The following is a 25,259-nucleotide window of genomic DNA, read 5'->3' as shown; positions in this document are numbered from 1 at the left end:
ATCGGTTGGAGTCCAGAGTGGTTCGGTTAACTCTGCAGGCCCTCTTTCCTTTGGTAAAGGGAACTTCAGTAAGAGTGCTGTCTGACAATGCGACTACGGTGGCCTACATCAATCGTCAAGGCAGAACCAAGAGTCAACCGGTGGCAATGGAGGCCCAGCAGTTGATCAGCTGGGTGGAGCAGCACCTGCACAGGATAGCAGCCTCTCACATAGCTGGAGTGGACAATGTACAAGCCGATTTTCTCAGCCACTACCAGCTGCACCCGGGGGAGTAGGAGCTCTCTGACGAGGCCTTTCATTTTCTATGCGACCACTGGACCACGCCCTCCATGGAATTGATGGAGACATTCCGCAATGCCAAGGCTCCCCGGTTCTTCAGTCGGCGCCGGGAGCCAGGAGCGGAGGGCGTGGATGCTCTGGTCTTTCCCTGGCCGAAGGACATTCTGTTGTACGTATTTCTGCCTTGGCCATTGGTCGGCAAGGTGCCGCGTTGCATCGAAGCTCATCCAGGTGAAGTAGTGCTAGTTGCGCTAGAGTGGCCACATTGCCCATGGTTTGCGGACCTCGTGAATCTAGCAGTGGACAGACCCCTGTGGTTTCGCCCATCTCGGAATCTTCTGCACCAAAGCCCCGTTTGTTTGCAAGAGGCATGGCTTTTGAAAGGCGGAGATTGAGGAGTAATGTAATTGCCACACTTCTACAGTCTCACAAGCCCTCTACCTCCATGGCGTACGTCAGAATTTGGGTATCTTTGAGGCCTGGTGTCTGGACCATGAGGTGGAGCCATCCAGGGTTTCAGTTGCGGATGTTTTGGCCTTCTTACAGGAAGGACTGGCTGAAAGGTTGGCCTTTAATTCCCTAAGTGTCCAGGTGGCGGCCCTTGGTTGCTTTCGAGGTAAGGTACAGGGCGTTGCCCTGGCATTCCATCCAGATGTGGTTCGCTTTTTGCATGGGGCCAAGCATTTGCGTCCTCTGGTTCAGAACCCTTGTCTCTCGTGTAAGTTAAATCTGGTCCTCCACGCCCTTTGTAATGCGCCTTTCGAGCCATTGAAGCGAGCAACTCTGAAGGATCTAACATTGAAAGTGGTCTTCCTCATGGCTATCTCCTCAGTGAGGCATGTGTCGGAGCTTCAATTCCTGTCTTGCAGGGAGCCCTTCCTACGGATTACAGAAGCAGGAGTCTTCTTCAGGACAGTTCTCTCCTTTCTCCCGAAAGTGGTGTCCTCTTTTCATTTGAATCAGTTGGTGGAGCTCCCTTCTTTTGCAGACCTGGATTCTTCTACTCCTGAGTCTAGGGATCTAAGGAAGTTGGACGTGAAATGAATGCTTTTGCGTTACTTGGAGGTTACGAACAGTTTCCGTCTCTTGGACCATCTTTTCGTCCTGTGGAATGGCTCCAGGAAAGGTCAAAAAGCTTCAAGGGCCACTATTGCGTGCTGGCTAAAGGAAGCTATTGTCTCTGCATACCTAGTTCAGGGCCATCCGATCCCAGTTGGTCTTCAGGCTCAATCTACTCGATCGCAAGTAGCCTCGTGGGCATAATGTCAACAGGTGTCACCGCAGGAAATTTGCCGGGCGGTACTTGGAAATCTACAAACACTTTTGCCAGGCATTATCACCTGGATGTCCGGGCCCCAGAGCCTGGTTCTTTTGGGGCTAGTGTGCTCCGAGCGGGACTCTCTCAGACCCATCTCGGTTAGGGAAGCTTTGGTACATCCCAGGAGTCTGGACTGATCCGGGTATGTACAGGGAAAGGAATATTGGTTCTTACCTGCTAATTTTCATTCCTGTAGTACCACAGATCAGTCCAGAGTCCCGCCCATTTCAGTGTTGGGTGAAACGGAGAGCCCACTCAGTCATTCGTTATTAATATTCTGCAGATTTTTCAAATGTTCTTATAGTGTATGCCCCCCCTTATAGGGTGTGAGTTTGTGCATGCTTCGTTGGCTACATTACAGGTTTACATTCCCTCTACTCTTTTGGGGGAAAGTTGTGTTATAGTGGAAGTTATGGTTTAAGCTTTCTGCTTGGGTACAGTGTAATACTGACAGACTCTAGGTGGCACTTCAGGGTATAGGGCAGAGTCCGTTCAAAACTTCTCTGTCTCCAACTGCTGGAGGGGAGGCAAAACCCAGGAGCCTGGACTGATCCGTAGTACTACAGGAATGAAAATTAGCAGGTCAGAACCAATCAAACTGTTTTTGTTTCCATATGAATTCCAGGACAGTAAGAGGTCGATATTAAAAAAAAAAAAAAAAAAAAAAAAAAAAAAAATTCCCAAAAAACCCTTATTTTTTTAAACCTTTTTCTTTTTCTTAATCTTTTTCATACACGTTTGTACAGCAGTTCCATGACATCACAAACAGGCCGATTCAGTAAAGTCCACGGGAGAGCGGATGAACGCCCGCTCTCCCAGCGCGTGCACCGGCCCTTCGCCAGTGCGTGCGATTCTGTATTTAAATTAGGTGAAGCGGTAAAAACTGGGAAAAGGAGGCGCTAGGGACACTAGAGCATCCCCAGCGCCTCCTTTTTGACAGGAGCGGCGGCTGTCAGCGGGTTTGACAGCCGACGCTCAATTTTGCCGGCGTCTGTTCTCGAGCTCGCTGACAGCCACGGGTTCGGAAACTGGACGCCGGCAAAATTGAGCGTCCGGTTTTCGGCCCGACAGCCGCGGGCCAAATTCAAATTTTTTTTTTTACTTTTTTTACTTTCGGGACCTCCGACTTAATATCGCTATGATATTAAGTCGGAGGGTGCACAGAAAAGCAGTTTTTACTGCTTTTCTGTGCACTTTCCCGGCGCCGGAAAAAATTAGCACCGACCTTTGGGTCGGCGCTAATTTCTGAAAGTAAAATGTGCGGCTTGGCTGCACATTTTACTTTCTGTATCCCGCGCGCATACCTAATAGGGCCATCAACATGCATTTGCATGCATTTGCATGTTGATGGCCCTATTAGGTGCCACGAGTTGGACGCGCATTTTCCTCCCCTTACTGAATAAGGGGTAAGGGAAAACGCGAGTCTAATTGCAGGCTAACAGTGCGCTCCGTCGGAGCGCACTGTACTGTATCGGCCTGAAAGTGAGCCGGATTCAAATGAAACAACTCTCAAAGAATTTATGCAAAAAAAAAAAAAAAAATTGTAAGTCCTTTGAATTCAGATCAAAATTGTTAATATCAAAATACACAAATCTGTGATTTCATTGGACAGAAACAAGTCTCTAAATCCATAGGAAAATAACCTCTCTTGTTTAGCTCTTGCTTAGAGACAGTTCTTAAAGTTATAAAAACAGTAGCACTTACATGAGAAATGAAAGACAGCAATGCAATCTAGATGGTCACCAGCCTTCCAGGATCTTCACAGATAGACAGTCACTCCGCTGCTCGATGCAAGATCCAGAGCAAAACTCAAATCACTCAGGCCGATGCAGTAAGCTGCGCATTAAGTTCCTGCGCACTCAATTTCAGTGCACGGTTTTAACACACAGATTATAATTTATTTTTTAACTTCCTGATGCTAGGCTAATGCATAGGGAGCTTTAAAAAAGCACAATGAAAAGAAAATGTGCATTAGCACAGGCCGAATGCACCTTTCTACTCAGGAAGTGGGGAAGGGGAGGCATTTAGGATGAAAGGAAAGAGTATTTATCTGGCTAACTGGCAGTGGGAAGACTGTGGCCAGATAGCCGGATAAGTATTTACTTCTCTGCCTAAGTGTTCCTGAATTCTTTGTCCTTTATTCACTTTTATTCGGGTTTTAAGTACCAGTGTGGTAGTGCTGGAAACTTAACTCCGTATCTATTTCTCAGATAAGTTCTGCTGTTTTTATGACTTTAAGAACCGTTTCATCTGAAGGACTAACAACATTTTGTTTTTACATTCAATGGTTTCATTTGTATCCAGCTCGCTTTATGAAGACATGGAACTGCTGTACAAAAGAGTATGAGAAAGATTTGGAATAAGAAGGTTTAAAAAAAAATGTGAAGGTTTTTTTCCATCAATGATTGATTGAAACTCATTGGATTAGTCTTCAAATTTCATCTATATCCAGCCTGTGTTTTCTGAGGTTTTTCCCTTACAAAATTTATTTTACAAAATGTTTTCTTTGTATAAGTAATTGACCTTTGGTAGTGACTGTTTTGTATTTGAATAGTGTCACTATCCCACTGAGTAATTTTTTGTGTTGTCTTGGATGGTCATTTAGAAGACATTACAATCTTCAAAATTAGGAAGACCGGTGCAGAATATAGTGCTCCAATCTCGTTTTCTTAACTTAATAAGCTGGGACAATTTCTCCATTTCTTAATTTAAAAAAAACAGCTACAGACTTCACAATGCTTTTATAATAGAACAGATGAATAATGCCTGGATGTATGTAGAACTTTAAAATTTCAGCTGCTCACTTCCACCCTCTGTAGCAACGCTCTCCTCCCTGTACAGAAGACAGAGCAGCTCTTAAGTCTATAACACTCAAGGTGATATTGCCATGAGCTCTAAAGGCCTTGCAGCTTTAATGAAGACCGCTTCTTAATCCTAAACGTTTTGCAGGTGGTAATAAAAGCAGTCCAGGTGCAGAGATCTGCCGCAGGGAGAACAGTTCATCGATGTGTGGAACAAATTTACAAGCCAAGCTCAGCCCTCAAGCAGAGGCCACAACGATGTGGGCGTTGATGGTTCTGGCCCAGTTGCTTGCTGGTATTGGTACAGTCCCCATTCAGCCCTTCGGCATCTCCTATGTAGATGACTTCGCTGAGCCGAACAACTCTCCATTGTACATTGGTAAGAGCTAGATCTGTCCTTGCTTACTGTCTTGCCAAAGCATAAGCTCCTTTTCTAGGAATTATGCCAACTAGGTAACCGTGACATGTTGTTGCCTGGCACAGTGATCTAGGTATTGTGGTAAGGCCAAAACTCTCTTGCAAATTTTCACCATATAGTCAGCAGTATTGCATCACTTGGATTCAGTGTATGTATCCCTTGGAAGCCTGGGAATGGTGTGATAGTATCATTTCTAATTCAAACCTTCCATGACACTAGAGCACAGTCAACATTTAACTTAACTAAGAAGTTCTATAAATTACAAAAGTTTTGAAATCTAGAAAGGTCAACCCAACTGCAATTTGTGTGCAAGAATAAAAGCTAGTGTTGTAATTGAGTTGAGTGAGCTGTTAATATTGGCAGCACTTTGCACAAAGATACACCAGCCAGGGAAACAATGAAATGCAAGTCAGATATATTAGAGAAAATGGTTATAGTACAGATTACTTTTTGTGCAATGTATTTGAAACAGATTTAGAACCAGTTTTAAGTGCATAGTTTTATTACTGAAACAATTCAGTTTGCATTTTAAAACTGGTTTGAAATCTGTTCCTAAACATATCAGGTAGCTAGTTAAATGATAAATATAGGGCATCTGGCTCCTACTTTTAACAGGATGATGCCTTTGCAGCATTGTTTGCAGAGCACTGTGAGGAAACATAATTGCAGAGTGCATGGGATTTTCAAGAACAGCATTAAGATGGGTTGTAAGACCCAGAAAATCACGTCCCAAACTTTTGTTCATTCACTAACTTAATGTGTGCAGTAAATCAAAATGTAAAACAGCAGTGAAACAGCTGAAAAAAAGGTAACTTCCTGAATCCTCATGCAGTGACATTCATGCTCTAGAGCTCTCCTTAGATGCTGGAGGGCGAGTTTAATGTTAAAGCAGATGATGTGCCTGTTATAGCGCCAAAGAGATAATATGTGATCAGTTACATAAGAAATCTATTTTAAATAAATAAAATAAAACATGACAGCAATAGAATATTTCAGGGCATGATAAATGATTTTTGCTAGCCCTCGATGGCGTACCTCTCACTCCCACTATACTAATGCGCTCTCTCTTTAGCTATCCTCTTCTCAGTGGCCGTCTTTGGCCCGGCTTTTGGATATCTGCTGGGATCCCTGGTGCTGCGTATGTTTGTGGACATTGGAAGAGTGAACATGGGTAAGCATACTTTCATTTGTTTTGTTTTTTTTAATCGTATTTGATGTGATCTCTAATATGCTTAGTATACATCTGTCGTTGATAGTACAAACCTCAAAAACTGATTAACAGTAAAGCTGCTGAAATGAAATGGAGTAATGTTAGGCATGGGCTAAAAAGCTTGGGCAGTCTACATCAGGGGTCCCCAGCTTTTCAGGGAACATGGCCTCCTTTCAGCCCTGCGGACCCCTGCACACTTCTTTTTAACTTTTTGCACATATAATAAAAGAAATGATGACATGCATTCCAGAATCATTCAAAATGTATAAAACTTAATATTAAATAATGCTCACTGGTCCAAACCGAATATGTAGGGAGGGCAGTTTCCTAAGGCATTTAAAAGTTGCCCTCCTAATTGAAGGCTGAGGCCAACAGTGGCCTCCACCTCCCACCCCGGCTGCAGCGGGGAAAAAGGAAGCAAAGTTCATAAAGGTTCCAGGCCGGCAGCTCAGCTCCGGCACCTGCAGACCCTGCCGTCTGACTTTCAAAGGGAAAGGGCCCGCAGAGCTTTCTTTTTAAAAACTCAGGCTGGTGTGGGAATGCCAGCACTTTCACCTGAATTGAAGCAGGGGCAAAGTACAGGTGTGAAAGTGCGCACGAGGCATTAAAAATGAAATCCCTGCATGTGCTTCCCCCCCCCCCCCCCCCCCCACAGGTAAACGTATGCATGGTGTTCACAGCGCAGGTACTTTTACTGGCGGGGGTAGAGATTTTCAAATGGCCTTTTTACGTAGCTAAACCGGTGTTCGCCCACATAAAAAGTATTGACGCTTACCCCTCCCTGAAAACTGACCCTGTTTTTGCCCTGCTTTTCTTTTATACTTTATTTTCCTTTATGATTTTTAGAAATACGTACATAAAATGATAGTCGCAAAATAATTCGGATTTTAGAAAGAAATAAAACAATGGCCTGCTTTAATGGGAAGAAGACATATGAGATCTCCGTCTCTGTCTACGTGTTCCCCTAAATACATTTTGTGTTTTAATGTCATAGCAACACCTGGCTGTTTTCTCTTCCTCCCTCCCTCCTTGATCTCTGGCAGTCATCTCTCCCTTTTCCACTCCTGGGCCCACTCCTGTTCTGCCCTCTTGAACCCTTTCTCTCTGCCTCTAGTTCAGCATGACTCCTTGGGGTCCTCCCTCTACTCTTACTCTCCTTACCTAGGCCAGTCATGGATTCCTGTCTCTTCCTTTTCTTCCTCTATTCCTGTCTCATTCCTTCTCCTTTCTGTCTTTCCTCTCATACTATTAACTCCAATTCCATTTCCTCCTTCCTCTCAGTCATTCTACTCACTTTATTTTAGTGCAGCGTTCCTTACCTCTCTCTGTCAGGCCAGTAGCAGAGCGAGTGGCACTAGTGGGAAGTGCTTCTCACTGCTGTGATCACCCTGCTTTCTCCTGCTTTCCTCGATGTGCAGTTGAGGCTGCTGGAAGTTTTGACAGCCACGGCTGGCCCCCTTTTCTTCTCCACATCCTCCAAAGTGCAGCAGTGGGGGAGTTTATGGCTCTCGAGGACTGCACTGCGGTTTGAGGCTCCCTGTCTGCCAGTCCTCCTCCTCCTCCTGATCTGCAGCAATGTGAGATGAAGTTTCCAGGGTGGTAATAGGCCCCACTCTCACTCTCCTGGCCTGAGGCAACAGCTCAACTAATCGCAGGTAGCAGCAGCCTGCCCTTTTTCTCCCCAGCTACACTTCCTTGCATCCCTTCTGGCGGACACCCTGGGAACCACTGGTCTACATTTCAGTGCAACGTTTTTTCCAGATCTTTCAGAAAGGAGCACACCTTAGCTTGCTTCAGAGGACAGGCAAAAATGAGTACAGCCCCAGGGTTCTTTCATCAGGGAGCAAGAAAGTGCTTCTAGCCCAATGGGATCACATTACAGTCCAGCAAATAAAAATATTCGCATGCTGGATGATTGTGCCAATAGAGTGTAAAGTTACAGAAGTAAAGTTACAGAAGTTAACAAAAAAAACATTTCTTCTAGAATAAGTCAAATCAGAATTAGTCCAGCACAGATCACAAAAAGTAATTGGCAATGAAGGCTCTTGTGGTTGATTTGGCTCCTGCTTGCCTCTAAAACTCCCCTTAGAACAGAGGTGGGATCCTCTGTTGCTGTTTCAGACTCTCCCTCTGTACCTGTAATTACTGCAGCCCCTCAAGAATGGCTTTTCTCTCTTGTTGGAGTTCCAAAGCTTGCAATCGCAGATTCTTCAGAGGGAGGATAGTTGTCATTAGTCTGCATAAATCAGCACATCTAAAGTTACATCAGTATTTTATAAACCATGGCGGGAACCTCACAGTTTATAAAATGTAATATATCTCTGCCCCAAAAGTACACAAATATGCATCAGTAAGCACGCATATTTGTAATGCAGAAAAACACCTTCTTTCTCTACCAGTTTTATAAAAATATATGCATGTATTTTATGCATGTAATAATTGTAACATGTACATGTAATAACGTAGAGTTAAACACAGAGGCAGGTATTTTATAAAGTGTGAACATACTTCTCTTATACTTACTACTTTGTCATCCTGCCAGACCAGTCCAGACAAATGGGTTGTATGCCCTTACCAACAAATGAGGAAAAGCACAACTGGTTTGTTGATGTCACCTTATATAGGGTCCTGTGCTTGCCTCAGCCTGCCAATATTCTCTGCCCCCATTAGTTAGTACATAAGAGCATAAGAAGTTGCCATACTGGGTCAGACCAAGGGTCCATCAAGCCCAGCATCCTGTTTCCAACAGTAGCATTCCAGGGTACAAGTACATGACAAGTACCCAAACATTAAGTAGAGCCCATGCTACTGATGCCAGTAATAGCAGTGGCTATTCCCTAAATCAACTTGATTAATAGCAGTTAATGGACTTCTCCTCCAAGAATTTATCCAAACCTTTTTTAAACCCAGCTACACTAACTGCACTAACCACATCCTCTGGCAACAAATTTCACAGCTTAATTGTTCGTTGAGTGAAAAAGATGGTGGTAGTGGAAAAGGGGTGGCTTTAAAGGATTTTCAAGACTGTAAGACTGAGTCTCTGCTCAAGCAATTCTTTAAGGACACTGGTTTTCACACATCAGGCAGCTGTCTGTACATGTTATCTGGCTACAGCATGTTTGCACTGATTGTAGCAGGTTCATCAGGCTGGAATGGAACTGGAGGAAGCTAGGCACCTGGAAGTTGGCTGTGGATGGGTGTGAATTTGACAAAACCCCATTTACGGAAGAGAATGTATGGGAAGGGTTAGGAAAACTGAAAGTGGACAAAGCCATGGGGCCTGATGAGATTCAACCTAGGATACTGAGGGAGCTCAGAGATGTGGTGGTGGGTCCGCTGAGTGACCTGTTCAATAGATCTCTGGAAACGGGAGTGGTGCCGAGTGACTGGAGAAGAGTGGTGGTGGTCCCGCTTCTCAAAAGTGGGAGCAAAGAGGAGGCTGGAAATTACAGGCTGGTTAGCCTCTCCTTGGTGTTGAAAGAAAGGATCATGAACTACCTACAATCTGGTGGGTTGCTTGATCCGAGACAGACGGATTCAGCAGGGGAAGGTCCTGTCATACAAATCTGATTTCTTTGATTGTGTGACTAGAGAATTGGATCAGGGAAGAGCACTCAATGTGATTTACTTGGATTTTAGTAAAGCCTTTGATACGGTCCCACATAGAAGATTCATGAACAAAATGAGAAGCTTGGGAATGAGTGCCAAGGTGGTGGCATGGATTACAAACTGGTTGACGGATAGAAGACGGCGTGTAATGATAAATGGAACATACTCTGAAGAGAGAATGGTGTTAAGTGGAGTGCTGCAGGGATCCGTGTTGGGACCGGTTCTGTTCAATGTCTTTGTGAGTGACATTGCAGAAGGGATAGAAGGTAAAGTTTGTCTATTTGCGGATGATACTAAGATTTGCAACCAAGTGGTCACATCAGAAGGAGTGGAGAGAATGAGACGTGATTTAAGGCAGCTTGAAGAGTGGTCAAAGATAATGGCAACTGGGATTTAATGCCAAGAAGTGTAGAGTCATGCATCTGGGATGTAGTAATCCAAAGGAACTGTATGCGATGGGGGTTGAAACGCTGTTGTGCATGGAACAGGAGAGAGACCTTGGGGTGATAGTGTCTAGCGATCTAAAGATGGCGAAGCAATATGACAAGGCAATAGCTAAAGCTAGAAGAATGCTGGGCTTCAATAACCAGTAAGAAAAAGGAAGTGATAATCCCCTTGTACAGGTGCTTGATGAGGCCTCACCTGGAGTACTGTGTTCAGTTCTGGAGACAGTATCTCAAAAGGGACAGAGCCAGGATGGAGGCGGTCCAAAGAAGGGTGGCCAAAATGTTGGGAGGTCTCCATCAAATGACTTATGAGGAGAGGTTGAAGGACCTAAATATGTATATCCTGGAGGAGAGGAGGAGCAGAAGAGATGTGATACAGACCTTTAGATACTTGAAAGGTTTTAATGATGCACGATCAACAACAAACCATTTCCGCTGGAAAGAAACCAATAGAACTAGAGGTCCTGAAATGAAACTCTGGGGAGGACGACTCAGAATCAATGTCAGGAAATATTTCTTCACGGAGAGGCTGGTGGACGTCTTAATTGCCCTTCCAGAGGAGATGGTGAACACAAAAACGGTGCAAGATTTCAAAAGGGAATGGGATAAACACTGTGGATCTCTAAAGGCAAGGGCGGGGGGAATGAAGTAAGAGGCATGGGGGGAACTTGCTGCTGTGGCGGATTCTACCCTTAACAAATAAGCCTTCATACTGTCGATTGCAACTCTATCATTGCTCGCTGCTTCAACGGCAGGGGAAAAAGAGGAAAAGAAGAATTGGATTCAGACAACAATCAACAAGGACATTGAACTGTACAGTCTGGGAAAACAAATAAGCATGGAGGTAACTTGCTTGATGCGGCGGTTACTACCCTTAACCGAAAAGCCTGATACTACACTTCTGATGCAACTCGAACATTGCACTCTGCTTCAATGGCAGGGGGTGAAAGGAAATTGGACTCAGACAGTAACCAGCAAGAGCCCTGACCTTGGCTGTCTGAGTAACTGATAATTATGGGAAACTGATACAATGGGAGCTTGCTGGGCAGACTGGAAGGGCCACTTGGGCCTCTTCTGCCATCACTTCTATGTTTCTATGTTACCCTTAAATAAACTGTTGAAAACCCCTCTCACATGAGCTAGGACAAATCTATCTCATACATATTCATTGTGGATATTCTGAAAACCTGGCCTGTTTGTGGATCTCGAGGACAAGAGTTGGCCACTCCTGAGCTAGAATATGAAAATGACTTGGGTGAAGAACTTTGGAAGTCCCTACATTAACAAAAAGAAAAGGTGCAATAATCAATTTGTAAAAACTCCCAGTTCTCATAGCCCAGCTAGTTAATTGTGCTGCTGGATCAATGATATAAATTGACCATTTGCCACTGGCCCAGTAGAAGGAGCCATGATGGTAACTCTCTAGTTGATGTGTGTGAATTCAACACTTTGTCCTAAATTCTAGAAAATTCAGAGGCATATGAAAAATTATGCATACGAATAAATCTTCATGGTCAGATTTCAGAATCCTTTACCTTGAGCTGAGCCAAATATCTTTTTTTTTTAATTTGCAGCATGACAGAAATTTGAAACACACCCTTGTAAAAGTCCCTTTTCCTGTTCCTGATGACGGAGACATCAGAAGCTCTTCAGTGATCCCCTTCATCCTGCCCTGTAACAAAAGGCAAATGATACTGAGTCATCAGGGAGTGCCAAAGGCTCCTCCCTGGTTCCAGAACTCTGTGTCACATATTGATGATGTCTCCTCAGTGCTGTTCGGGGAAACTTGCAGCTCGGTTTTGGGGAAGCCCTGATACTGAAGTTGTAGGAGTAGGGATTTATTGTTTCGTTTTTCAGGTATAAAAAGATCACAGAGATGGATGTTCTTTCCTTGCCAGCTTCGGTGACTTACTGACCTCTCCTGGATTAACATCACTAACCACAGGATATAGACTTTGCATGCAGATATGTACGCTCATCAGGAAGTGAACCAAAGACACCCCCCTCCTTCAAGATCTAAAGATCACAAGCAATAAACATTTTATCTTATGGAATGTATGCTGAGCTGAAGATATCCAGGATAACAGAGAGCAGGACAGAAGGGTTTCTAGGGGAAATGGAGGGAAAGATTAATAAATATAAACTCTTAAGATTTATAAGCCAATAGCAAGTGCTGATAGTTATCATAATTTGTTTAACATGATGCCTATGTCAGCCTGGCTCTGACTGGCCAGCAGCCAGGATGCTGACGTCCATTATCATTAGCTAAAGTAGGATGATGAGGATCAGAGTGCAGTGGGATGGTAGTATACCAATACTCCTGTGCTACAGTTACCAATATTGCTGTAATGTGACATGCACCAGCATTGATGCAGTTTATGCAGAGGTTGAGGAAAAAAAAAAATCAAGCACCTCCTTCATTTTCTTGTGCAGAATCATGCTTTTAGGACCATGATTTAACTTTGCTTGATGACACCATAAAGTGCTCTAACCTTGGAGTCACTTCAACTTGCAGTAAATAAAAAAAGAAAATTGTTTTATTTTAAAATCAAAATCTGAAGTTTTATTTAATCCTGAGACATTTTAGAAATGCAATAACACACTTTCAAGATGCAGAGGGCAGTGCAAATATATAGGGTTTGCTTTTGAAAAGTATTTACTGGAGTAAATGAACTTTACTGAAGTAAGTGGGCTTTGGAAAATTGCTACAATATATGTCATTGGATTGTCCATAGGATTTACTCACATAAGTGCACTTTACTCGAGTAAATGGCTTTTGATAATTGTTACAATAGTATGTTAAATTTACATGCGTAACTCCTTTGAATATTCACCTGTTAGTATACATCATTACTCCTGGGGGAATTCTGTGCAAAAAAACTTAAAATTCTACAAAATTCTGAAAACTTTATATTGGTTAAAATAACACAATTTACATGACTGTCTTTAAGTAATTACATTTTAAATTTATACAGAAAAAAGATATTACGTAGAGATGCAGAATTTTAAATATTTTGAACAGAATTTCCCTAGAAATTTCCTGTAAGAGTGTCCCTTCCACTCGCTCTCCCTACTCCCCTGGCCACTTTGCCCTCTCAGGCCCCAACTCCTCCACCTGCCAGTATCTCTCCCCTCCACCTCTAGGCTCAACCCCTTCCACTCTATCACCCAGAGTTTGACCCCGTTCTCAGTACAGCCCTCACACAGGCTCCCTCTGTCCCTCCCTCTCTCTAGTACACATACACACACCCTCATACAGGCTCCCTCACTCTCTTGCACATACTCACATCGCCTCATACAAGGCCCTCTCTCTTGCATACACACCCACACAAGCTCCCTTTCTCTCCCACACATACATCCTCACACAGGCTACTTATGTCTCTCTGTCATGCACCCTTTCACACAGGCTCTGTCTCACACATACACAATATCTTCACCTCACATACACACGATCCCTTTTTCATACACACACACACACTCCCAATCTCTCATACACATACACACTCCTGCACAATCTCCTCATACAGGCTCCCTCTCTCTGGCACCCACACTCAAGCATCCCCCCCCACCCCCGTTCTCTCACCTCCCATGCTCTCTCTCATCCCCTCTTGCTCACCCCTTGCTCTCTCTCACATCCTCTTGCTCATCCCCCTGCTCTCTCTCTCACCCTCTCCTCCCCTGACTCACACCCACTCCCCTGTCCCTCTCCACTCTCACACACACACACACATTCAATCTCACCGGGGCCTTCATCTTCACTGCGGGCGGAGCACACTCCATTCGTGCACACGGGGGCCTTCCTCTTCGCCACGAACAGCACACTGGGACCTTCATCTCTGCGCAATCCGTTTGCAGCATTCCGGGATCTCCTCTGCCATTTTCTGAGCAGAATTTGGCAATTCTGCGCAGGGGGGGGATTCTTTGCAAATTCTGCTCTCCGCAGTAGTGCAGAATTCCCCCAGGACTAAAATCATGAGATCCTGTGCTGCACACTCTGGCGTATATTATGTATTTATTTGATTTATATTCCATTTTTTCAGGTACTTCAAAGTAGGTTACATTATTGTTTACATATTACCTGTGTCTGATACTAGCAAACATCACATAAACGGAAACTTTTATTATTTTAGTTTACAAAGTGAGCAGAGACCTCACAAGTATTTTTCTTAGTGAGTAGAGACCTCATATATATTTAGTGGCGATAACTTGATATTAACTCACACTAATTACCGATAGCTCTTGCTTAGTGTATCCTGTAATTCTACAGGTACATTAATTCACCATCTTTCAATCATATATAATCATGGGTCTCACTCCTAATAGGTCTCGCTCACAAATTTTACTCTGTTTTCCTTTTTTTTCCTTTTTTCTTTTTCCTCTTTTTAACAATAAGCAAATGTAGCAAGTATATTTTTTATGTCTTATATTGTTTTTTTTAAACTTCTATGTCTTATATTGGTTTTTTAAACTTCTATCTGCAAATACTAAGTGCTACTTTTAGCAATATATACTGTATTGCACAGCGACTTTGTTGAAGAGTTAAAAGTTCAGACACTTTCCCACTGGCAATTTATATATTGCTTTCCCGCTGGCAGATTTTTGTCAGCAATATATAGCGCTTGAGCGCTACTTATTCAAAGTTCAAATATTTTCCCGCTGACACTTTCTATATTGCTTTCCCGCTGGTAACTTGTATGCACTTAAATATTGCACAACATATGCGGTTCCATTGTACTTATCTTATTCTTTGTTATACTGGTGGCTGCACGCCAGGAGCTGAGCAAAAACGAATAAATGTGGAGATCCACAAGTAGAGACTCCTGCCCGACATGGCTCGTGTTTCGTCAATTACTTCGTCAGGGGCTGGCACTCTCTTTTAATTTTATCTCCACAACTAGGATCCAAAAACATGAAGTTACAATCTTTGATAATTATGAGGTTGATACTCACTAACGGGCCGATACAGTAAAATCGCGGGAGAGCGGGCGAGTGCGCGCGATACAGTATTTTAATTTATTAAAATTAGGGCCGGCGGTAAAAAGAGGCGCTAGTGACACTAGCGCGTCCCCAGCGCCTCTTTTTTGACAGGAGTGGTGGCTGTCAGCGAGTTTGACAGCCGACGCTCAATTTTGCCGGCGTCGGTTCTCGAGCCCGCTGTCAGCCATGGGTTCGGAAACTGGACACCGGCAAAATTGAGCGTCCGGTTTTCGAGCCGCGGGCCTATTTCAAATTTCTTTTTCTATTTTTTTTTACTTTTTTTTAACTTTCGGGACCTCCGACTTAATATCGCCATGATATTAAGTCGGAGGGTGCACAGAAAAGCAGTTTTTACTTCTTTTCTGTGCACTTTCCCGGTGCCCGGAGAAATTAGCGCCTACCTTTGGGTAGGCGCTAATTTCAGAAAGTAAAATGTGCGGGAATACCTAATAGGGCCATCAACATGCATTTGCATGTTGCGGGCGCTATTAGGTTCGGGGGAGGGGGTTGGACGCGTGTTTTGGACGCGCTATTACCCCTTACTGAATAAGGGGTAAAGCTAGCACATCCAAAACGCACTGTACTGTATCGGCCTGTAAGAAAAATACTTGTGAGGTCTCTGCTCACTTTGTAAACTAAAATAATAAAAGTTTCCGTTTATGTGATGTTTGCTAGTATTTAATGTTGATTACATCATATGAAGCAGTTCTATTGATAATATAAATGCATTTATAACATGACTATTGATAATATAAATGCATTTATAACATGACACCATAGTTAAAAGTCTGAAAAGTCATTATAACACTTAAAAAGCAAGAAAACCCATACCGGCATGTTTCTTGTGTAACCCTGCCCTGGGTGGAATAAAACCAGGATATTGGACTCAAAGGCACCCAGTCATGGATTAAACTATATTTGCCAAGCTCTTCTCCAGAATAGCTTATACTGCTGAGTGATCCAGGGCTCCCTGTTGGGGGGAAGCTTAAGCTTCAAGGCCCTTTTGCACAGGTCATAACTACATCTCTAAAGCACAGCATTCACACTGGACTCTAGCTCTCTCCTGCACAATTTTATTCTTCACAAAAAAATAACATAACATCAAACTGCTTATTTCGCTGTCCTCTGAGCCTAAGCTATATTTCTGTTCAGGGGAGCCATCTTGCATCCAGAATGCCATGTCTTAAGGTGGACCGGGACCAGACCTCTGGGACTGATCCTTTAAGATGTTCTGAGGGTTTCTCTGGTACACTCAGTCACAGTGACCCTTTAAGTCCATTGTAAACAGCACACCTAAGCTCTTAAATCTCTGACAGCAATAAACACGCCCGAGGCTGAGTGATTTCCAACTTCTTTTACTGATAGTTGATCAAATGGATGAAAATAGGTTGTTTTAGAGATCTTAAATTAAATTGATATGCATCTTTAAAAGATACAATAAATTTGTGACTTTAGTTTTCTATTAATTATCTTCACAATATGTGCAAGTGCAAGCTTCCTCCCCCCACAACATAATATTTCTGTCTTGCCCATTTAGAATGAAGGACACAAGTCTCGGGTAATAACGAAAAACATCTTTTTGTGGATAATTATGGCCACAGCACAAGCTTCCATTAAACATTCAAATTACATAGAACATTAAATCCATATTAAAACATTGCCTTCTGATAATCTCAAACCTTATAATGTGCAACTTTGCCTGACTATCAAGCCTGCAGGGGACCAGACTTACTCTAATTCATCAACTGCTTCATTAGCTCTTAATCTTTATTGCAAAACCCGGCCGAGATTTTCCCCGCCATTGAAGCGAAGGAGTTGCTGTTACCTTTAATTAACTGTGCCCCAATTGCCTTTTGATTTAACTTCTGTTCTGGGCTCCTTTGCTTCGCCCTATCTTATCATCTGGCTACCTTGCCACAGTCTCCTAGTGACGAAGCTTCGATTGACGGGAGGACCCCCTAGCTTGGTGCTGCAGCCATCCCTGTCTAGTATAGCTTCGAGCGCGTCCTTAAACCAGAATTAAAAATGTCGAGGCCTATGTCTGACAGGTATACCCCATCCAGCCTAAAAAGTTCCGGGCATTGCTCATCGATCATGTGTGGCGTGCTGAAACTTCCTATGACAGGCAGGAAATGAGTCGTCTTGTCTTGTCTATGGCTTGGTGTGAATGCTCTCTCCTCCAAACTCACTTGCCGCCACATACCTAAAGGTGAGGCAGTTGAGCAGTAAGGACCCACAAACACACCTCCAAGCAGGCAGCCAACTCTCCCGCCGAGCCCATACCATAGCAGGGTACTCTATACTCTTTCCTCAAGTTGACCATGTCACATCGCCCGGGCTCCCGCTCCAATCTGCTGCCACATCTCCCGCCTGCTCACTCTACTCACGGGTGATCTCCCAGGAGCCTCCTACAGACCTCAGACTCCCAGGTGATTAATTTTCTTTTTTATATATATAATCTGCCTCCTCTGCACACTCGGGTCAAGGAAGAATCCTCGGAATGAAACAAAGACTGCTCGCCATGATGCAACTCTGGAGTCAACTGCTGTTAGGCCAATTACTGCTGCAAAAAAGGGCTATAGTTTTCTATTAATTATCTTCAGAATTTATAATAGCCAATTCCTTGATTTAATATCTCCTTTCCAATTAAGTTAGATCTAATGAAAGTATAAAACTTTTCCCAATTTCAAAAATCTATACCAGAGTCTTCCTACTGTGAAATGGGCAGATCAGTAGTCCCAATTACTTAACTGAATGAAAAGTCCCAATTATCTCATCTCATACTTCTTTCCCTACAGTTAGTTCCAAGTTGGCACTCATCGACTCCTCTCTCTCACAATATGTCTCACCTGGGACCATATTGGAAAGTCTCAGAAAAAATGAGTCTTTACTCCTCTTCTCTGGCAATGGGTAAAACAGCTGCTACTCAGGGTCGTTCTGGAGAAAGACCGTACTCCTCTGGTTCTAACACAATTCTGAGAACCTGGGCCCTACAGTTCTCAGTCAAAGACAGACAAAATACTTAATGATAAAAGGGGAACAAAAAGAGAGAAAGGAAGGGTGGAAAAATTTCTTCTCCAGCAACAAAAGGTCTTGTTTCCACATCTCTTTACCCAGGCTTCTATGAAGATGACCCTCGGAGCTCTTTCCCATAAAACAAACAAGAGGGAACTGCACGAGCAGAACTGCCCCCCAGCAGGGCAACTCAGGAAAATGAAATTAAGAATCCACGACCTAAGATGGTGACAGAGGTTTTTATACTGCTAGCGTACACCATCTGTTGCTCTTACATAGGAGAGTCAAAAACCCAAATCTCCACTTCCTAACCTAATCTAAATCTTCTCAGAATTTGGTATATTCCTTTTGTTAAGAAAACCTAGGGTTCTTTACACTGTTTTTCTGGGAACTCATGAATTAAAAGGATTCCACTGTGCCTGTTGTCCTGGGAGAGTGGATCCTGAGGTTAGGTTGCTGATACATCAACACTGACACACTTGACGTGCACCACTATGATACATTGAGACTTGGCCAACACAAGTAGGCATTCCTGGAGCAATGCACCAGTGCATCCAATGCAATCCATGATGCACATCTCACTTCAAGAAGTATCTGGGAGATCATCATACCCACAGACTCAACTTCTCCACCCTCCAATTGAGACAAAGAAACATTCTTCAAAAGGTTCAAGGTTCTTGACCAGGGATGGTGAACTCCAGTCTTTGAGAGCCACAAACAGGCCAGGTTTTCAGGATATCCACAATAAATATGCATGAGATAGATTTGCATGCACTACCTCCATATTCATTATGGATATTCTGAAAACCTGGCTGGTTTGAGGCTTTAAAGGACCAGAGTTGGTTGCCCCTGCTCTAGCCCATCCAAACATTCGACTCCCTTACAGTCCACCAAGCAGGGTGGAGTCAAAAGGAAGAGTTCCCTAGTGATTAGAACAGCAGGCTAAGAACCAGGGAAGCCAGGGTTCAAATCCCACTGCTGCTCCTTGTGATCTTGGGTAAGTCACTTTACCCTCCATTGGCTCAACTACAAAAAACAGATTGTGAGCCTCTGGAGACAGGGAAATACCTATAGTACCTGTATGTAATCTGCTTTTGAAGTGCCTTAAAAGCAGAATATAAATCAATCAAATAAATAAACCTACCCAACAGTACACCAGCTATCCAAGATCTGCAGGGAAAGGTATAAGATTACCCTTACCGCCTCCAATAATTTGAATGCTGATGCCCCTCTTGGTTAGTGGTAGGGGTTCTTTGCCTGGAAATGGCAGATCCAGTATGTTCGACTGTTCCATTCTCCTCAAATAGACTTCCTAGTATAATGCAAGATATCTTGGTGTTGGAAGAAGATGTCCCTTCACCTACTCCAGGCCAAAGGACACAATAGTCGAATGACTAAATTACTGGGTTTGTAAGGAATTTCTTTACCCCTCTCTCTCTAAGAAGGGAGATGGAATGTTTCAGCCTCTCCTTTCAACTCTTGCTTCAGTAATTCCACGCTCATCATCAGAACCCCAAATTAGGTGCTCTTCATCCACCCACTCAATTGCAGCAGAGTGTAGTAGATTGGAGGCAATCTGCTCCTCTGAAGCATCAATTGGAGAGACCCCTCTTAATCCCCTTCTTCGTCACTGGAGTCCTAGAATAGCGAGCCCATATCATTGGACTCTGATGAGGAATCTACAGCAATACCGTTAGATCCCCTACCAGATCTTCCAGAGCACACTTCCCCTCCAGACAATCTCACTTATTCAAAATTGGTGAAGAAATTAGAAGCAGTGCTAGGTGTTCATGCTGTAAGGATAAAGACTTGTGTACTGAACTACTTGGAATTCTCAAAATTCTGGATACTTCGTCTGAGTCTGCCGCTTTTCCTGCTCATGATATTTTCAAGATGTTATCCGGATAACTCATCTTTTCACCGGAACACCTCTGGACTGCCTCTAATTTATCAGGTCAAATTCTAGAAAGGAGGGTCCAAACTCTTGTCCACTATCCTCCGTATCTACAGTTTTATCACAACAGGGTGGTTCTTCTGACCCATCCAAAATTTCTACCAAAAGTAGTATCGGCTTTCCATATCAGTCAGTCTATTGTACTACCTATTTTCTTCCCAAGACCCCATGTTCAAAAGGGCAAGGAAAGGACTGCAAACAGGTCCTAGCATATTACAGTATAAGAGATGTACTCAACCTCGTCATCAAACCAACCAGCTCTTGACCTCCTATGCCCTAACCATCTCAGCATACAGTTACTAAGCAGACTTTATCCAACTGACTAGCAGAGTGCATACATTGCTGCTATAACTTGACAGGATTGAAACTTACAAACTCAAAGTTCATTAGGCACAAGCTGTGACTGCTTCTATTGCGCATCTGTGAGAAGTACCAATCGGACATATGCAAAACTGTGATGTGGTCTTCAGTCCACATATTCATGTCCCATTACTGCCATGATAACCTTTTGAGGACAGACAGTAAATTTAGGCAAGCAGTTCTGCACAATCTGTTCTCACTGTAGTCTATTCTTCATGTTGGAGTCCGGGTTGCTAGTTAAGTAATTGCTTCACTGCAACCTTTAACTTAACCTTCCCCACAATTAATGGCTGATTCAGCCTGCTTCTCAATGGAAAACAAGTTTGTTTACCATAAATGGTGTTTTGCATAGATAGTAGAATGAATAAGCCATGAAATGTCCACTCACTTCCCTGGAGCATCAACTATATAACTAGATTCAGCTATTATAGTGACTGAGGAGGCTCAAAAGGCAATGCCCATTGCCCATGCAGGAACTCCCACACATGTTCAGTAGAGCTCAAAGCTCTTGAAGTTTGGAGAGACAAGCCCATTCAGTACTGTCAAATGACATTACCCACATGTAATGACTAATTCATCCTGCTATATATGTAAAGCAAACTTCCTTTACCTGCAGAAAGTTTGCCGTGTGGAAACTATAACTCAATTTTAGGTGGGCAAGTTTTTTGAATATAGTCCGGTTTGTGTCTATCTCATTCATGCTTCAGTTCTGCCGCTGTCTGTTTTAGCTCCTACAATCTCTAGTGGAAGACTGTTTCAGGTATCCACAATCCTTTCAGTGAAAAAGTGTGTTCTAGTGTTTCTTTTGAGCTGCTTTCCTGTTTTCATTTTTATTTATTTATTTATTTATTTATTCTTTTATTCTGTTGCTTCCAGTATCGTCCAGCGCAGATAACAGAAAACACCCATAAAATTCTATAACATATTGAATAAAACAGTAAAATACAGTAAATTTCAAAACTCTTAAATGAAAAAAAATTATAAAAATATGTTAAAACCATACTTCACCCATATGTATTTTTAAAAAATAAGGCTTTAAGTTGTTTTCTAAATACCTTCAATATGATAACCCAGCCCTATTGTTACATCAAAGGATTTCACAGTCTTGGGCTCTTCATGTAGTTACCTTTTTAAAGCTATTTTAAGATAAAATAAATTGTATTATATTTACATGAGAGCACATTATATACAAAATAATAGCCAGAGCAGGTATCAGTCAATCCCATGGTCTGTTTGCCCAGTGATCCTTTGATGCTTTATTTTACTACCATAATACATGGATGAATTTTGTATGACTGCCTTTTCTTGCTTTTTTCAGAGGAAGTGAAGCTGAGGCCAGGGGATCCACGATGGATAGGTGCCTGGTGGTTAGGACTATTAATAGCATCAGGATGCCTGGTGCTGACTTCCATCCCATATTTCTTCTTCCCACGGCATATGCTGAAGGGTCAGGTAAGGACAATTTTAGTTATGTTTGCTTGAGAGAGAATTATTATTTACTTATAATGCCACCACTCTATGTAGAACTGTATGAGATAATTCACATGGTTATGAGGCTCCTGTTCCAAGATGTTTACAGGGTCATTCTTTATTGTGCAATGGGCCGTTATTGCAGCGGTAAAATGCTAATTAGGGGAAGGGGAGGAGTATGGGTGGGGTTTGGGCGGTGTTAGGAACCGGTAGCGCTGCGGGCGATAATAGTTTTACACATTATCGCCGGCAGCACTGCGGGAAATAACACCACCTTTTCCCGTGGCGCTATAGGGGTGATAGTGTGCAGCCGGCCGTATCGCCCGCACACTATCACCCCTCCCCCCACCCCTTTTCTGGCCATGGCTCATCATTCTGCTGCATTTATAGCAGAATGATGAATCTAGGCCCCAGTTTGAACCCAGAGAGATAAATATAATCAAACACATTTTGAATAGTCAGGTTTCATGGATTATTTTACCGTTCTCATGCCTATCTTACACACTCACCACAAATCATGGTTTGGAAGCTAGTATGCCCTTTTATCTATTCCTGTGATGGCCACTGGCTTAGCTGCACATGCATCCCCTGTATAGTATCTATTGTTTCTTAGACTTTTGGCTAAGATCCAACCGTAGGGTCTATGCTATGAGCCGAGGGTGGTTCCTTCTTGTGTGTGTGTGTGTGTGTGTATGTGTGTGTGGGGGGGGGGGGGGGGGGGGGTCCTATCCCTTGATCATTATGTTCAAACTGTTAGCAAAGCAGGATGATTAAACCACTTTTTTTAAATAAAATCTTTCTTTTTGGGTTGGTTATATATTTCCACGGTGTACATATCCTATGTGATATCAATCCCCCAAGAGCTGACTATGTACTTCAGTGCCACACGGGTCCTGTATGGCAGTGTTTCTCAAGCTGGCCTTGGAGTATTCCCTAGCCAGCATGGTTTTCAGGATATCCACACTGAGTTTGCATGAGATCTGTCTCGTGCATAATCGTTGTGTCTCGTGCATAATCGTTGTGGATATCCTGAAAACCAGACTGGCTGTGTGGTATTCCAGGATGGGGTTGAGAAACACTGCTGTATGATATGGGTCCTTCTGCTGTGCATACTTTATGATGGACACAATTACCAGACACCCTAAGCTTTTTCAGGGAACTCTTTGTACTTTTCAGGAAGCAGTTGTAAAGGCTGACATGCTGCAAAAGATGGAAGAAGCAAAAGATGATCAAGTCTCCATGACAAACTTCATTAAAAGTAAAGGACTTTTCATCTTTCTTTTGATTTAGTGATAATTATAAATTAAAATGTCCTGTATCTCTTCATGCCTGACAAATAAATCTGCACTTATCTGTGTGATCTTGACCACCCATTTCAGCTGAATTGCTTGTCTTTAGCAGTTCTGCTATGTTTCCTGCTAGTAGAAATGGGTTGCTTTTGTTTTAAACTGTAACCCATTCCCCTTTTAAAATGAAGGAGATCAGACTAATGGGCCTGGATTTAGACACAGACAATATAGGCAATTACCTACGGTGCCAAATTTTGAAGGCACCAAATAAATACCCAGGCCATAGAGGAGTGCAACTGTGGTAAGAAGGAGCCTGCTCTAGCAATCCACTTCAAAGAGGCACTGCTACGGCAGAGGGGGCTGTATGTGGAGGGACTTCATCCACTATCTGATCTCCGGGGTCTCCAATCCTCCTATCTCCAGTCCTGCCTATGGGCACCCAAATCCTAGCTCTGGCCCTGCATATTCATGAGATTTGGACCTAGAAGATCACAGGAAATACAACCCCTACAAAATTATTGTGGTTGAGTTTGTATTTATGTTTGGGCATGTGGGAAAGAGGTGATTGCCTTCTCATGAACTGGGGATTGGGAGAGAAATTTCTTGAACCCACATATATTACTTTCTCCATGAACAAGCAGGAAGAAAATAGCCACCCAAGTGGGTGACATCATCCAACAGGGCCAGCCTGGATATACTCACTCTCTCAAAGCTGAGAAAGAAGTCTTTCTGAGCACGTGTGGGTGTTCCTGTGCTTCAGCCCTTCATGAGCGTCTTCTCTTTCAACATGGCCTCTGGTATTATTGCATTTAGCTTGAATATTTCTCTATCTTACATCCTACTTAAGACACTGCTAATTATAAAGATTTTACCAGGATGTCCCCAAGAGTGATCAGATATAGACAAGCTACTTTAAGATACATTGTCACCTGAAGGTAAAACAACTTCTTTAATGGATGTATCAGAATCTCATAACAGAAAGAGGTCCGAGTCACTGAAATGCCACAATAAGAACTCCTTGTCCTCCTCTGTGTCTAGGAACAGGAGCACTTCCCCATTGGAGCATAACTCTAGGTGCCATAAATCAGAGTGCAAGTTGGCTCTGAGCCGTTCCGCACCAGGTGTTCTGTCAGCGCAGAGATCGGAGCAATCTCCATCAGCACCAAAGAAAGTAAAATCTCTTTTGGTGCAGTCAGAGGTACAATCAGCTATGCCTATTCAGGAAACGTCATACCAGGCTTCAGATTCTAGAAATGAATTTTCACTATCCATCTTGGTGCTAGAATCTGACACATCTTCATATGCATTTCCACCTGATATAAATAGCCACGTTTTCATACAGCATGACTTTGTCAAATGCTATATGAAGAAAATTCAATTTCCTTCACCAGTATTTGGAAAATTATTTTAAAGGTTAAAGGTTTCTCACTGCCAAACTCAAGCTGTCCAATTCACATATTCACAATCCAAAAGATCAATTGTCCCTGGTAAGGGAGAAGACATCCCTCCTGTCTTCCCATGTGATAGAACCATTTCTCTGAAGACAAGAAGGATGGCAGTCTTCACTAATGGGTGTGAATCTCTCCAAGTTCCAGTCAGGACTGGCATCTTTTTGGGTCATGGTCACACATTTGGGACACCTCTGGACATCATGTGATGCCCCCAGACAAAGGACACATCTATCAAGAGAGTCTTTGATAGACCTTGTCCTTTTGCACTGGGTGCATCACTGGAACCCCATAGATATATTCAGCCAAAAGAAAAGGGACACAAAATCAAATGAGATGGCAGTAGTGGATCAATGCCATTGGGCAACAACAGTACACATCCTGGAAAAGAAATCTTAGAAAACCAACTGAAAAACCTAACCTAGGGAAACTATGAAGAACACAACCAAGGGACCCCATGACAAACAAGCCTGAGGACTGTGAAAAAAATCCAAAAAATGCCCAGAACAGGAAAGTGAGGCACCAAACCACAACTGTTAGGATCCATGGGAAAAAAAAGATATGCGGTCAAATGAAATGTGTGGGCATGTCCAGTGAGGCACAGTCAAAGTTCTAGAAACTTTGACATAAGTTTTCCATACTGGGTTTTATTGAATGATCTCACC

At 43.1% G+C, this 25,259-nt stretch overlaps 1 protein-coding gene across 2 annotated transcripts in view; it reads left to right on the top strand.

Annotated features, from left to right (window-relative positions):
• Positions 1-25,259, top strand: part of SLCO2A1 (solute carrier organic anion transporter family member 2A1) — a 127,673-nt gene that overhangs the window by 53,173 nt on the left and 49,241 nt on the right. For both annotated transcript variants that reach the window (XM_029615266.1, XM_029615267.1), the window contains 4 exons: positions 4,547-4,777; positions 5,889-5,987; positions 21,706-21,839; positions 23,034-23,115. In XM_029615266.1, the coding sequence (XP_029471126.1) occupies positions 4,547-4,777; positions 5,889-5,987; positions 21,706-21,839; positions 23,034-23,115 (546 nt within the window). The remainder of the gene's footprint in view (positions 1-4,546; positions 4,778-5,888; positions 5,988-21,705; positions 21,840-23,033; positions 23,116-25,259) is intronic.

This window comes from Rhinatrema bivittatum, chromosome 9 (genome assembly GCF_901001135.1).
Source record: "Rhinatrema bivittatum chromosome 9, aRhiBiv1.1, whole genome shotgun sequence".
Taxonomy (NCBI): Eukaryota; Metazoa; Chordata; class Amphibia; order Gymnophiona; family Rhinatrematidae; genus Rhinatrema; species Rhinatrema bivittatum.
Note: the sequence above shows the minus strand (reverse complement) of the source record. Positions and strands in the feature narration are given on the sequence as shown.